Below are 13,100 nucleotides of genomic sequence, written 5' to 3'. Positions count from 1 at the left end.
GATTCGATATTCTTTTATTACTGACGACGAAACCGTGCACTTGTGGTTCGTAACAATCAATGAAAGACAACGATAGAGAAAAGAGTGAGAGTAAGGGAAATTTAGATTTGGGAAAGTCAAGAGATTAAAAATCGAGAGCAAGGTTTTGAATAAAGGGTGAAAAGGGAGAGAGAATAAAAAGAATTTAATAATGTAAAGAAATCGAGCTAGCATCTCTACATATGCGTGTTGCTCACTATGACCCATGAAGCGTCGAACAACATATCATTTCTATATATATATTTAAACATGAACTTAATTTTAGTAAACTATGTTAGAATCATTCTATCTCTTTGTATATGGTGCCCTTGTTCTTACTTGATGGTCATTGCCGACATTGAGTATTGTGATCTGATGTCGACAACGACCATCGAGTAAGAACAAGTACAACTTCATTCGATCTCCTCTCAATTATCGCAATGAAGATGTCCATTTATTTAATTGGATGAATGAAAATTCTACTTAGACAGAATCCCTCTGCGACGACGACACACAACAACAACGGTAGAATTTGGATGCATTCATTTTAGATTTGGATAGGTTCAAGTAACACTGAAATGATTTGAGACTTAGTTTCTCCATCAGCCTTGGCATATCCATCCCCACTCTGATAAAAGAACTATGATGTCCGAGCCAAATTAACTGCTGCATTCTTGAAATACTCTTCAAATGGAGAATCCCAACTAAGAGCTCCATTCACTACTCTCCAGTGTTCCTTCACCAATTCTCTCATCTCCCCCCGTGCCACCTCCTCTGAGACACCTTTCTCATGCATGCTGCATTGAATATATTTCGCTACATCGCCTCTTTCTATCTCATCCTGCAGTAGATGTTTTTCGATATATATCTTCTAATGAGTTTGATTGCTTCAACTGCATATAATGTATTTCTGCTTTTATATATATATATATATATTTATTTATTTATTTACCGTCGAAGTGCCCATATCATCATAAAGACGAAGAAGCATGCTGGAGGAGTGTGTGATCTCATGGTAACTGGGGAAATTTTTCAAGGCCTCTTGAGTTAAGTCTTTGCCCACACAGTAAGCACTAAATGGAATGTTCGGACCGGAGACTGATACCCATGCATTCTCCAAGTACTCCCTGAGCTTGGGGGTTTGGCCATGGTGGAACCATTTTGCTTCTTCAAAGTAGGCTTTGCATTGATTTCCCCACTGAAAATTTAATACCAATTCATTCGGTAACAAAGAAGAAAAAGTGAAAAAGAAAAATAAAATAAAATAGTATTTATAATTTACTGTTCTCTTTAAGTTCGACACTATGTTCAAGCCCTTCTCCTTCATTACCCGGTAACCTTCTTCGTGCACCGTGTTGAATAGTGCAAAGAAGCATAGCTTCATGTACTCTGGAAGCTTGTCAAGCGCAATTAAGTCCCATCTGCAATAAGACTCGATAAGCATGACTTGATGAAGATGATGAAGATCAGAAGAAGAAGAAGAAGAATGTGCTGTCACCTGTCGACGACATCAGTGAAGAGCTGGAGTTCATCTAAGGTTCCATAGACATCATAAATATCATCTATGAGTGTAATAAAACAGATTGCCTTTGTTTCGATCATTCTACATCTCCAGCTATCTGGTTCATAAGTGAAACCGACTGCCCACAGATAATTCTCAGTTAATCTGTCTCTGAAAAATGGCAGCTTCTCTGAAAACCCAAGCTCTGACCACCATCTGCATGTAAAATTTTATTTTTTGAGATTGTAATTGGATATACTTGTACAATTTTTTATCTATATATAGAGGCAGTGGTTCCTATCAATGAAAGGGCATTACCAACTTGTAATAAAACTAATCATTCTTTTACAAGTTTGATTAGTTTCAGTACCTGGAGAGCTCTCTGAGTTCACTCTTGTATATGTCCTGAACCATATTGAAGTCGAGCTTAGCAAACTCGAGTAGGAGAGGGTTGATGGTGTTGTCGCCATGGCATGTTTCAATGAACCACCTGTGCTGTACTCGTTCCAGCCTCCAATTCAATGGCAGCTCCAGGGCATGGGCCACTCGCTCTCTGAGACCGCCAGCCTCAGGAACAGATCCCTCCTCCATGAATCCTTTCAGCTGCTCTGTCGCAAAGTCCATGGCTTCCTTCAGCACAATCTCTCCTTCCTTCTCGAGGTAGGAAGCCTCATACAAACTCAGAAGCCCTCTGATCTTGTTCTCACAGCGAACTTCGAAGCTTCCCTTCTCATCTCTAAAAGTTTTGAACAAATCTAAGCTTTGCAGACAGCATCGATCAGACATGAGAACTGTGAAGTGATTGATTAATGAACTGGTCAGCTACTAATTGATTACCTTGTGAAACAGAGAAACCATTTGCTCTGAGGAGCCTGAAGAGCAGCGCTGTGGAATGGAGATCTTCCTTCAGCTGCGAGCTTACATGCTCCAAAGATGCATGAAGATGACTCAAAACGTCTGCAATGTCGCCTTTGAAGTGGTAAGCCACGCCGAGCTGTTGCAGGTGGTCGATTAGTTGAAGTTGTTCTGCTACTTGCTGCTTCTGGTGTATCAGATCCCTGGTTTGCTCCTTCAGTATGTTTATTCTCTTAATTTTCTCTTCTTGTTCCACCTACAGAAAACAAACAAGATTACACATAAATTTGGATTCGATCGACCAACAACGACACTTGCATACCGTGGAGTTGCCTGTGAGGGATTGCACACGCTCATCAGTCCATATGTTCGGCTGGTAATTTGCCGACCGCCGCAAAGGAGCTATACGACTTGCGGCAGTGCATCGGACCTGTAGAGTATGACCCGACGTCCACCGGCCACGATGCTCAACAGCAGCAACATTCATCGGGCGACGAGGGAGGAAGGGTATCATGGGAGCACAGACATTATTGCTACTATATCGGTTAGGCATTGCTTGTTGGTAGGCCATTACTTTCCTCTCCCGTTTGCAATAAAAATTTTGAACTTGTCACCGATTTGGAGAAAGGAGAAGACCAAGTGCAGAATATATATAGCACCATTGCGCCTCACTGCAAGGAAAGAAACTTATTAAAAGCATTCTACGTTGAACATGAGAAATATAGTTGTTGATTAGAAAATGCTAAATTAATATTTTGGACTCGGTTGGTGGTAGTCATGTTTCTATTTTCCCTTGTTTTGGAACATTTAACGCGATGACTGAACTCATGCATGCTGCTCTCGTGTCAATTTCTTATGTCCTGGGGTCTTATGAAAAATCTTTCCTTTGCATTAGCAATTGCGGTCATTTTGGTGATCCTTTTTTGCTATTTTAGGTTTGTTTGATTCCTCCACGGCGTGATCAAGTCAAGTCAATTGATTAAACGGGCACCTGACCGAATCCAATTAATTTAAATATCCAATTTGAATTAATTGGAGGGATTTGTTTTTCTCCACCATTTATAATTCCTACTTCTAGATGAAAAAAAAATACAAAATTATTGTTATGAAATAATGAGAAGAAGCAATGAGATGATAATTTAATTATTAAGTAAATATATCATAGTGATATTAGTTAATATTCTAACCCGATTTTGATATATTTAAGTATATTTGTTTGATATGTTATGTTAATTTTTTTTTATAATTTTTAAAATGTAGATTTTATATGGTAAATTTTAAGTGCTTGATTTATTTATTATTATTATTTTTTTTGGGAAAGTATGATTGTGTATATGTTTTAGAAGCATCTTTACACTTTAATCTTTGAGAAGCTTATTATTTTTTGTGCAGATATGGGATTCAATTTATATATAAGATTCCACATCAAGATTTTAGAGAGAGTACATTAAAGATAATATCATAAATGACAGGTTATATCTAAGATCTCATAAAATGATTTCTTACAGACAATATAAATATGGGTATATCCATATCGATCATGTTACATACGACCTTATTCTGAACACGTATCAAGGTGACTTAAGTTCTAGCAGGACTACTCTTATAACCTCTTACAGTTAAAAATAATCTCATCTCCAGTCTCGGAGGTGGTCACTCGTGTGAGAGAGTCGACCTTGCCTACCTGACATATATATTTCACAAAATATACATATGATAATCAAAGCAAGTGCATTACAAGATGTAAATGTGACTGAATAATGTGTTGGGGTTGTAAGGTTGTAAACATAGTCCCACATTGAAAACACATGGGAAAGATCATGAGTTTATAAGAGAAAGATATCTTCATTGGTATGAGGCCTTTTAGGTAGAGCCCAAGAGCAAAACCATGAGGGCTTAGGCTCAAAGTGGGAAATATCATGCAATTATGGAGATATATAAATTCTTTTCGATCCTATAATTGGTATTAGATCCCGGATTGCCAGAAGGACTAATCGCCGACTATGCACAAGAGTCATGTCCAATCAAACCATGTGGGTGGAATATTGACCTTGAACAAAGATAATGGGGGCTCCCGTGCCCGGATCAAGAGAACCAGACACTAGGCAAGAAGTCCTAGTTGCGGCTAGGCAAGAAAGTCCTAATAGGTCGGATGAATCGAGGGGTAGGAAGTCCTAGTTGTGGCTAGGCAAGGAAGTCCTAGTAGGTCGGGTGGACCGAGGGGCAGGAAGTCTTAATTGTGGCTAGGTAAGGAAGTCCTAGTAGGTCGGGTGGATTGAGGGGCAGGAAGTCCTAGTTGCGGCTAGGCAAGGAAGTTCTAGTAGGTTGGATAGACCGAGGGGCAGGAAGTCCTAGTGGGTCGAGGATCGGACGTTAAGGAGCCTGTGGTCTTTTATTTGAGGGGGGGATTGTTGGGGTTGCAAGGTTGCAAATATAGTCCCACATTGAAAACACATGGGAAAGATCATGGGTTCATAAGAGAAATATATCTCCATTAGTATGAGACCTTTTCGATAGAGCCCAAGAGCAAAATCATGAGGGCTTAGACTTAAAGTGGATAATATTATACAATTGTGGAGATATCTAAATTCTTTTCGATCCTACATAATGCACGAGTATCATATATAGTTAATTAATAAGCATCAATATTGTCAATAAAGTACAAACTAAAATTTTCATAAGATATTCAAACCCAATGACTCTCTATGTCTTATAAAAGGATCTCGAGAGATGTGTTTGGTGAAGGGGTCAACTATTATGCTGTGTGTTGAAATGTACTGACGGTCACTTCACCCTTCTTGATGATGTCTCTCATAAAATGATATCTAGTGTCTATGTGTTTGGTTCTACTATGAAACTTAAGGTCTCTAGTGTAAGGGATAGTAGCTTGATTATCATAATAAATCATTACTAGCCACCTACTATCCGCTACAATCCCTAAGTCATCTAATAGTCTTCAAAGCCAAACACTTTCTTAAACTACTATGGAGAAAGTCGCAAACTCAACCTCCATTTTAGATATAGCACCACAGGTTTGTTTCTTACTTATCCATGAGATGACCTTGCCATTAAACAAGAAGCTAAAATCCGATGTTGATTTTCACTTGTCTAGATCGCCTCCCCAATCAACGTCCAAATAGCCCACAAGGCATAAATCGCCTCCTCCATAACACAAGGATAAGTGTGTAGTTCCTTTAAGACATCGAAAAATTCTTTTCACTGGTCTCAGTGCCCCCTTCTAGGATTAGTCTGATATCTGTTTACCAAACTTACTATGTAACATATGTTCGATCGAGTACACATCATTGCATATATAAGACTTCCAACTGCACTGGAGTAAGGTACTTTACTTATTTCCCTTACTTCTTCTTGAGTTTTAGAACACATTTCTATACATAGGCCTTCTCCTTTAATGATTGGAATATCTATGAGATTACATTCACTCATCCCAAAGTGCTCAAGAAATTTTTTTAATGGTCTCTTGTGAAAGAGCCAATATTTTTCTTAAGCGATCCCTCTGGATACACTCAGCTTCACCCATGTCTTTTATATCGAAGTTGGCTAACAACCAGATTTTAATGGTTATTAAAAACTCAATGTTGCTCCCAACCAACAGTATACCATCCACATACAACGATAGAATCATAAAAGAGTTAGTTGACTGTATAAGATAGACACAATGATCATCCTTGACTATCCTAAAATTGTAAGATAACACCTCCTCGTGAAATCTTATGTATCACTGCCTAGATGACTATTTTAGGCCATATATTGACTTCCGAAGTTGATATACCTTATCTTCCTAATCTACTAGAACAAACCCAGGGGGTCGTTCCATGTAGATCTCCTCATCCAAATTCTCGTTAAGGAAAGCAATTTAAATGTTTAGCTGGTGTAACTCCAGATCCAAATAAGTACAATCGCTAAAAGTAAACAAATTGATATAAACATAACTATTAGGGAGAAGGTCTCCTCGTAGTCGACGCCCTTTTTTTATGTGTAACCCTTAGCTACCAAATGGGTTTTATACTTCTCGATCGATCCATTGACCTTCCTTTTGATTTTTGGAACCTACTTGTTCTCAAAAGTCTTTCTATCCTCAAGAGAGTCAACTAGGTCCCAGATCTTATTGACTTCTATTGATTCCATTCTTCCTGCATGACCTTCAACCATTGGTCCTTTGTTGAACCCTTGAGGGCCTCTCTGAATGCCCTTGGTTCTTTGTTGTCCTCTAAAGTTATAATGAGAATATCATCTTCAATCGGGAAATGACGATGAGGTACATTTTCCCGATAACTCCTACGAGGAGAGAGAGTCACCACACCTTTAAATGGATTACTCTCACTAGAACCAAAATCCTTAATAGGACCTATCCCACTACTGGGTTCGGCTGAGCCACCAGGCTCATCCATCTCATAGAAGGTGAAGTTTCGATTAAAGGATATGATGTCAGAGGTACTTTCATGACAAGACCCTTTCATAGGACACATGGGAGAGCATGCCCATGCCTTGAGAAGCGCGTATGCTACCCACCAGAGATCTATATAAATTGGGGTCCTTGTTACGTCACCACAAGTGCACGGTTATGTCGTCAGTAATACAAAAGATTATCGATCCCACAGGGACTGTTGATTAAGCACTAGTTAACTTTGTACAACGAATTATCTAGACAATCTAAAATGGTTCACAAACGCTAGAGAGAAAGAAAAGAGAGGGGAGAGAGTAAAAAGTGTAAGTGAATGAAGGGAAATAGATACTAGGATTTGGGTTTCGTTACGATGCTAGTTAATGTCTCTATGCATTGTTCATCTCCCTAACTCCATGCTTACACTCGTGTAGGAGTTCTAACTAGAGTTCGATACAACCCTACAAAGATTGCACGAAAGAGTCTACCCAAGTTCTAACGCCATTAAGTAGAAGAGGTAATTTAGGAAGTTCGATTATAGGGAATATCCTTCTATCACCAGGGCCCACGACCCATATTGTTGGAATCCCAAGGTTGTTTTGATGTGATCAAACAAGTTAAGTTAGGTTCTGCTTGGTTTAACCCCTGTGTCTAAGTGTGCAGGAGCATAGGAGCATAGGAAGTCGAGCGGAAGACACGGCTAGCAAGAAGGACGGCACGGGAGAGAGCCAATGGGCTCGGCTCGGTGCGTCCGAGGGACGAGGTGTCGCAGAAGAGTACACCGATGGATGAGAAGAACGTACGTAACGCTCGAGGGACGAGAAGCCGGGGAGGAAAGCTGCTTGAGGAGAAGGTCAGAAATTGGGTTCGGGTGAGCTCTATTCCGGATGGCTGAGATCACCGAAGCGAGCGGAACCAGAGTGGAAGACCCGGACTGAGGCCAACAAAACTGGATCAGAGGGCCTGGACCGAAAAAGTCAATGCGGTTGACTTTAAGGGTCTGGGCGCCCAAAATCTTGATTTTATTAGGATCGACGTATACGTTGACTGACGCGTCGGGGATAGAATTTTATCCCACTCTAAGCGCCTGGAACGCTTCCAGGGGTCCCGACAAAGGCTATAAATACAACCTTGGTTCAGAAACTAAAAAATAACTTGTAATTCATTTCTTTCTGTTCTACTTTCATATGTAAGTTGTTAACGTTGTAAGAGGCTACTCCGCCCGAAGGAGATCGCCATAAAGTGTGCTTCATTTTCCTTGGATTAGCAATCTTCTGATTATAAACCAAGTAAGTCTCCTTGTATTTATGTGTCTGTAATTAGTCTCTTAGTTTTTTATTACAAGTTTTCTTAATCAAGCTATAAATCGAGAAAGGTTGAGTTTATTTTTGCAGGACAATTCACCTCTCCCCTCTTGCTGGCCACCAAGGGACCAACAAGTGGTATCAGAGCAAGGATGCTTCAAAAGGACTAACCGCCGATCGAAGCAAAGAAATCAATGGTCAGACCAAGCATCGTTCCACCAAAATTTGAGGGAGACTTCGCACACTGAAAACGTCGAATGAAGATATTTCTAAAAATTGACTTTAAGATTCGTTTAATAATCAAGTATGGCTTTGTAGCTCCTACGAATCAAAATGGAGAGGAGAAGGAAGAGAGTCTTTGGACGAAGAAAGAACAAAATGATTGCGTACCAAATAATCGAGCGGAATATCACTTGCTGAGCGTGTTGCCACCTCAAGAAGTCAACCGCATCGGGAGCTACTCGTCAGCTAAAGAACTCTAGGAAAAATTCCTGGAACTCCACGAAGGTACATCCGAAGCGAAGCTCACAAGATGAGACATACTTGGAACAAACTGATGAATATCTATCTGGAAAAAGGTGAGAAGGTAGCCGATCTACACGAAAAGGTCAAAGAACTAATCACCAGATTCGAAAACCTCGATGAAACGGTAACCAACTGGGACTCGATACGCTATGCACTCAATGTCTTTCCTAGGACTCTAGAATGGTCCTCGATAATTAATGCCTACTACATCTCAAAGGACCTAGAGGTAAGTACCCTAGAGGAACTCTTTTCTACTCTAGAATTACATGAAACCAGATGTGCATGTACAACTAAAAAATCAAGCCAGATTATGGCACTAAAAGCAACCAAGAAGGATGAACCCTAGTCAGACTCAGAAGAAAATCAAGAAGTTTACATGGTAAGGAATTTCAAAAAAATTCTTTAGATCTAACAAATTTAAAGAAATGCATAACAGGAAAAATTCAAGAAATAGAAGAAGGGTTCGATGCTACCAATGTCAAAAGGAAGGACACTTAAAAGAGGACTGCCCAAAACTCAAAAAGGAAAAAAGTAAGATGCCCAAGCAAAACAAGCACAAGACTCTAATTGTTACTTGAGACGACAGCTCATCATCAGAATCAGAAATAAAAGAATATGTCGGACTAGCACTGATAGCAAGCCATGAAGAGTAAAGCACCTCAAAAGCCAGCATCGATGAAGGGGGAGTGACTTCAGATGAATGCAGCAAAGTAGGGAGAGAGTCAGACTTCAAGTTCGATATGGTAAGTGAGGTATGCCTCTTGCCTCCTGATCAACTCTATTTTGGTATTAAGTCTATGGAAAAATCTATGTACAAGTTAAAAAAATAAAAATGATAAATTAAAAAAATGAAAACTTAGAAATAAAAAGAATTTTAACAAAATCATGTCTAATAGAAGATTTTGAAAAAGTAAAACTTGAAAATGTTAAATTAAAAGAAGAAATAGAAAACTTGAAAAATTCTGCATGTTCAAATGTTTCTGTTTTTAAAGACTATATTGGATTAAACTGGTACTATAGATTTCACAAAGGTCAGATCAGAAAAGTAACAAAATCTTGTATCGCTAGAAAATACCTGATTAACTTTGTGAGAAGGAATCTATATTGGGTTCCAAAAACTTGTTTAAATTAAAAAATGAATTTAGAGTTAGCGCTTTCAGCGAGAAAATTAAACGTTTAATTTCCTTATGCGGCTTTGTCTAGAAAGTGGTTGATAATCCAATAACCAAGAAGGCATAATGTCTCACCACAGCCTAGAAGTCAAATATTAAAATAAAATGTTTAATTGACTAACTGATAGAGCATTAAAATTGAAATTAGATAACACTTTAAATAATTACTCAATTTTTTTAAAATTTTTCTCTACGAATTTGTTTAACTTAGAAAATTTTCTCTTTTTTTTTTAACTTAAAATGTTAAGTTATTTTACAAACTTTGCTTTGCACAAATTTTTTAGAATATTTTCTTCGGCTAGGAAATTTTTAGTTAGAATTTTTTTTTTCTCTTGAAGTTTTTTTTTTTAAAAGTATCAGCTTTAGTTTCCATACATTTCTACAAAATTAGTTTTTGAAAAATTTGTTTAACTTAGAAAAATTTGTTTAACTTAAAGTTTTTAAGTTATTATATAAACTTTGCTTTACCAAAATTTATAAGTTGCACAAAAATTGTTTATCTTTAAACTTAGAAAGTTTTTCTGCAACACTTGAAACTTCTACAACTACTGCAAAATTTTTTTTGAATTACCCTTAGATTTTTATGGAACTCCATTTTTTATGTGATCAAAGGGAGAGAAGAAAAAGGTTTAAGTCTAGGGGAAGGAAACTTAAAATTCAATTTCCTACTTTCTGTGCTTTATTACAAAATTTATTTTTTGCTTTAACTTTAATTGTTAACCCTAGCTTAACTTGGATTTCTCACATCAAAAAGGAGGAGATTGTTGGAACCCCAAAATTATTTTGATGTGATTAAACAAGTTAAGTTAGGTTATATTTGGTTTAACCCCTGTGTGTAAGTGAGCAAGAGCTTAAGAGCACAGGAAGTCCAGCGGAAGACGTGGCTAGCGAGAAGGACGGCACGAGAGAGAGCCGACGGGGTCGGTGGGTCCGAGGGACGAGGTGTCACGGAAGAGTACACCGGTGGATGAGAAAAATGTACACGATGTTCGAGGGACAAGAAGTCGGGGAGGAAGGTTGCTCTAGGAGAAGGTCGAAAATTGGACTCGGGTGAGCTCTATTCTGGATGACCGAGATCATCCAAGAAAGTGGAACTAGAGTGGAAGACCCAAACCGAGGCAAGCAAAACCGGAGCAGAGGGCCTGGACCAAAAAAGTCAACATAGTTGACTTTAAGGGTCCGGGCTCCCGGACTCCGGGCGCCCAGAATCTCGATTTTATCAGGATCGATGTGTATATTGACCGATGCATCGGGGATAGAATTCTATCCCACTCCAAGCACCTGGAACACTTCCAGGCGCCTCGACCAAGGTTATAAATACAGCCTTGGTTCAGAAGCTAAAAAATAACTTGTAATTCATTTCTTTCTATTCTACTTTCATTTGTGAGTTGTTAACGTTGTAAGAGGCTACTCCGCCTGAAGGAGATCATCATAAAGTGCGCTTCATTTTCCTTGGATTAGCAATCTTCTGATTGTAAACCAAGTAAGTCTCCTTGTGTTTCTGTGTCTGTAATTAGTCTCTTAGTTTTTTATTACAAGTTTTCTTAATCAAGCTATAAGTCGAGAAAGGGTTGAGTTTGTTTTTGCAGGGCAATTCACCCCTCCCCTCTTGCCAGCCATCAAGGGACCAACACACATTCCTATATTACACATATCACTTCCTAATGGTAGATTAATGCAATTAAGTAGAAGAGGTAATTTAGGAAGTCAGATTATAGGGAACATCCTTCTCACACAAGGGTCCACGGTCCATGTTCCTAGATTACACAGATCAGTTCCTAACATTAATTTGGGAGAACCCTCTAAACTATAATTAATCTTCCTAACAAGAATTGATTCCTATTTCATGGAAATATCGTAGAAAGTAAGGGATACTTTCTATCACAATGTCCTATGGTCTTATAATCCAAGGCTCTTGCTTTACTCGGTGATCTAAACCCTGCATCTACATGAATTGACCTCGTACACATTTCATCAAACACATACAAGGCATAACACACATAGATGATGATATAAACACTTTACTACATAGGAAAATGCTCAAATACATAGTTCATACATCACAACACTGTAGGATCGAAAGCGCTAGAGGGGGTGAATAGTACTCGTGGCTTTCACGTTCATTAGAGTAAAACACGCAGCGGAAAAATAATACTCAAACACCAAGAGTTTTACTTGGTTCAGAGCTTGTGACGACTCCTACTCCAAGGCCACACTCGTTGAGTGTTTACTTTGGGCAATCACTATCAATTTGAAAAATTACAACTTAAGTACAGTTAATTTAAATGCAGTAAATTATACCAACAATGACTAAAATTAGTAAACTTGAAGCTTCAGGTCATCAGAGTCGAGTTACAACTTTGTCGGATCATTCTTTGAGCAGCACACGGAAGAAGGGTTGTGATTTTCAGTTCTTTACAAGCTGCTGCTCGAACCCAGCTTAAATAGCCTGTTGAGGGTGCCTCCAACTGCATGGAGGGCGCCTCCAGCCTGCCGAGTCAGCCGCATTGATAAGCTGCGCAAAGCTCGCTGCTTATCCACCTGAGGGTGCCTCCAAGCTCCATGGAGGGCACCCTCCATCAGCATCTAGGGCACCTCCAAGCTCCATGGAAGGCGCCCTCGTGCCTTGCTGTGAGGTTGTTATCAAAGTCACCCGAGATGCCTCCAAGCTCCATGGAGGGCGCCTCAAGACTGTTCATCCGAGGCTTTTTTTGTGCGATTTCCATCCTGCAAGGCATGTTAGTCTACAAACAAAGTATATCCTACAAAACAAAGTTAGTATAATAAAATAAAATAAATAGAGTTATTTTGACAGTCTCCAGACTGTCAAAATAACTTCAAATTTCATCTCCGAAGACCCTAGGTCGAACCGACGCCTACTGTTTCCTCACTCGGGAACTCGTCCTCACATACTCCACTCAGGAGAGTTTATTGTTTGTCAGATTGATCCTCCAGACCCATTGGACTTTTGCTCAGCATCCGAATCTCCAGGACTTTCTGCTGGACGTTCGCTCCACGACCCGTCCAGTCTTCCACCCGGTTCACAACACCAAGATTTTAACCTACAGTCCCGACTCTAGGGTTTTTACCCGAAGCCTTCAACCCGCCAAGACTTTCCACCTAGGGTTACCACCCTCTATGACCTAGGATTACCACCCCCTAAAGTTTTCTACCTGTCTAACCGCAACTAGGATTTTTACATAAGTACACTTAGGTCTTTCCTGCAATCTCATTCAAAATCGTTAGACCACAAATAACCTTAACTTTGAACCCTTTGTCATTATCAAAACTCAGATTCGATCATCGGATGCTTCTCGCAC

The 13,100-nt window shown here is 39.3% G+C and overlaps 1 protein-coding gene across 1 annotated transcript; it reads right to left on the bottom strand.

The window, feature by feature from the left end:
- Window positions 1-658: 658 nt before the first annotated feature.
- Window positions 659-1,402, bottom strand: LOC122048621 ((-)-alpha-terpineol synthase-like). Its single transcript, XM_042610167.1, has 3 exons — window positions 1,301-1,402; window positions 971-1,216; window positions 659-859 (listed from the first exon to the last, which is right to left on the bottom strand). Exons 1-3 carry the CDS (start codon window positions 1,400-1,402, stop codon window positions 659-661), a joined length of 549 nt encoding a protein of 182 aa, XP_042466101.1.
- Window positions 1,403-13,100: the final 11,698 nt, after the last annotated feature.

This window comes from Zingiber officinale, chromosome 2B, assembly GCF_018446385.1.
Source record: "Zingiber officinale cultivar Zhangliang chromosome 2B, Zo_v1.1, whole genome shotgun sequence".
Lineage (NCBI taxonomy): Eukaryota > Viridiplantae > Streptophyta > Magnoliopsida > Zingiberales > Zingiberaceae > Zingiber > Zingiber officinale.
This window is presented reverse-complemented; position numbering and strand designations above follow the sequence as displayed.

Coding starts and splice junctions, on each gene's coding strand:
- LOC122048621 (XM_042610167.1), bottom strand. CDS start 1,402: ATGAAGCTATGCTTCTTTGCACTATTCAACACGGTGCACGAAGAAGGT. Junction 1,217..1,300: donor TGTCGAACTTAAAGAGAACA/GTAAATTATAAA, acceptor TTAAATTTTCAG/TGGGGAAATCAATGCAAAGC. Junction 860..970: donor ATGATATGGGCACTTCGACG/GTAAATAAATAA, acceptor CATCTACTGCAG/GATGAGATAGAAAGAGGCGA.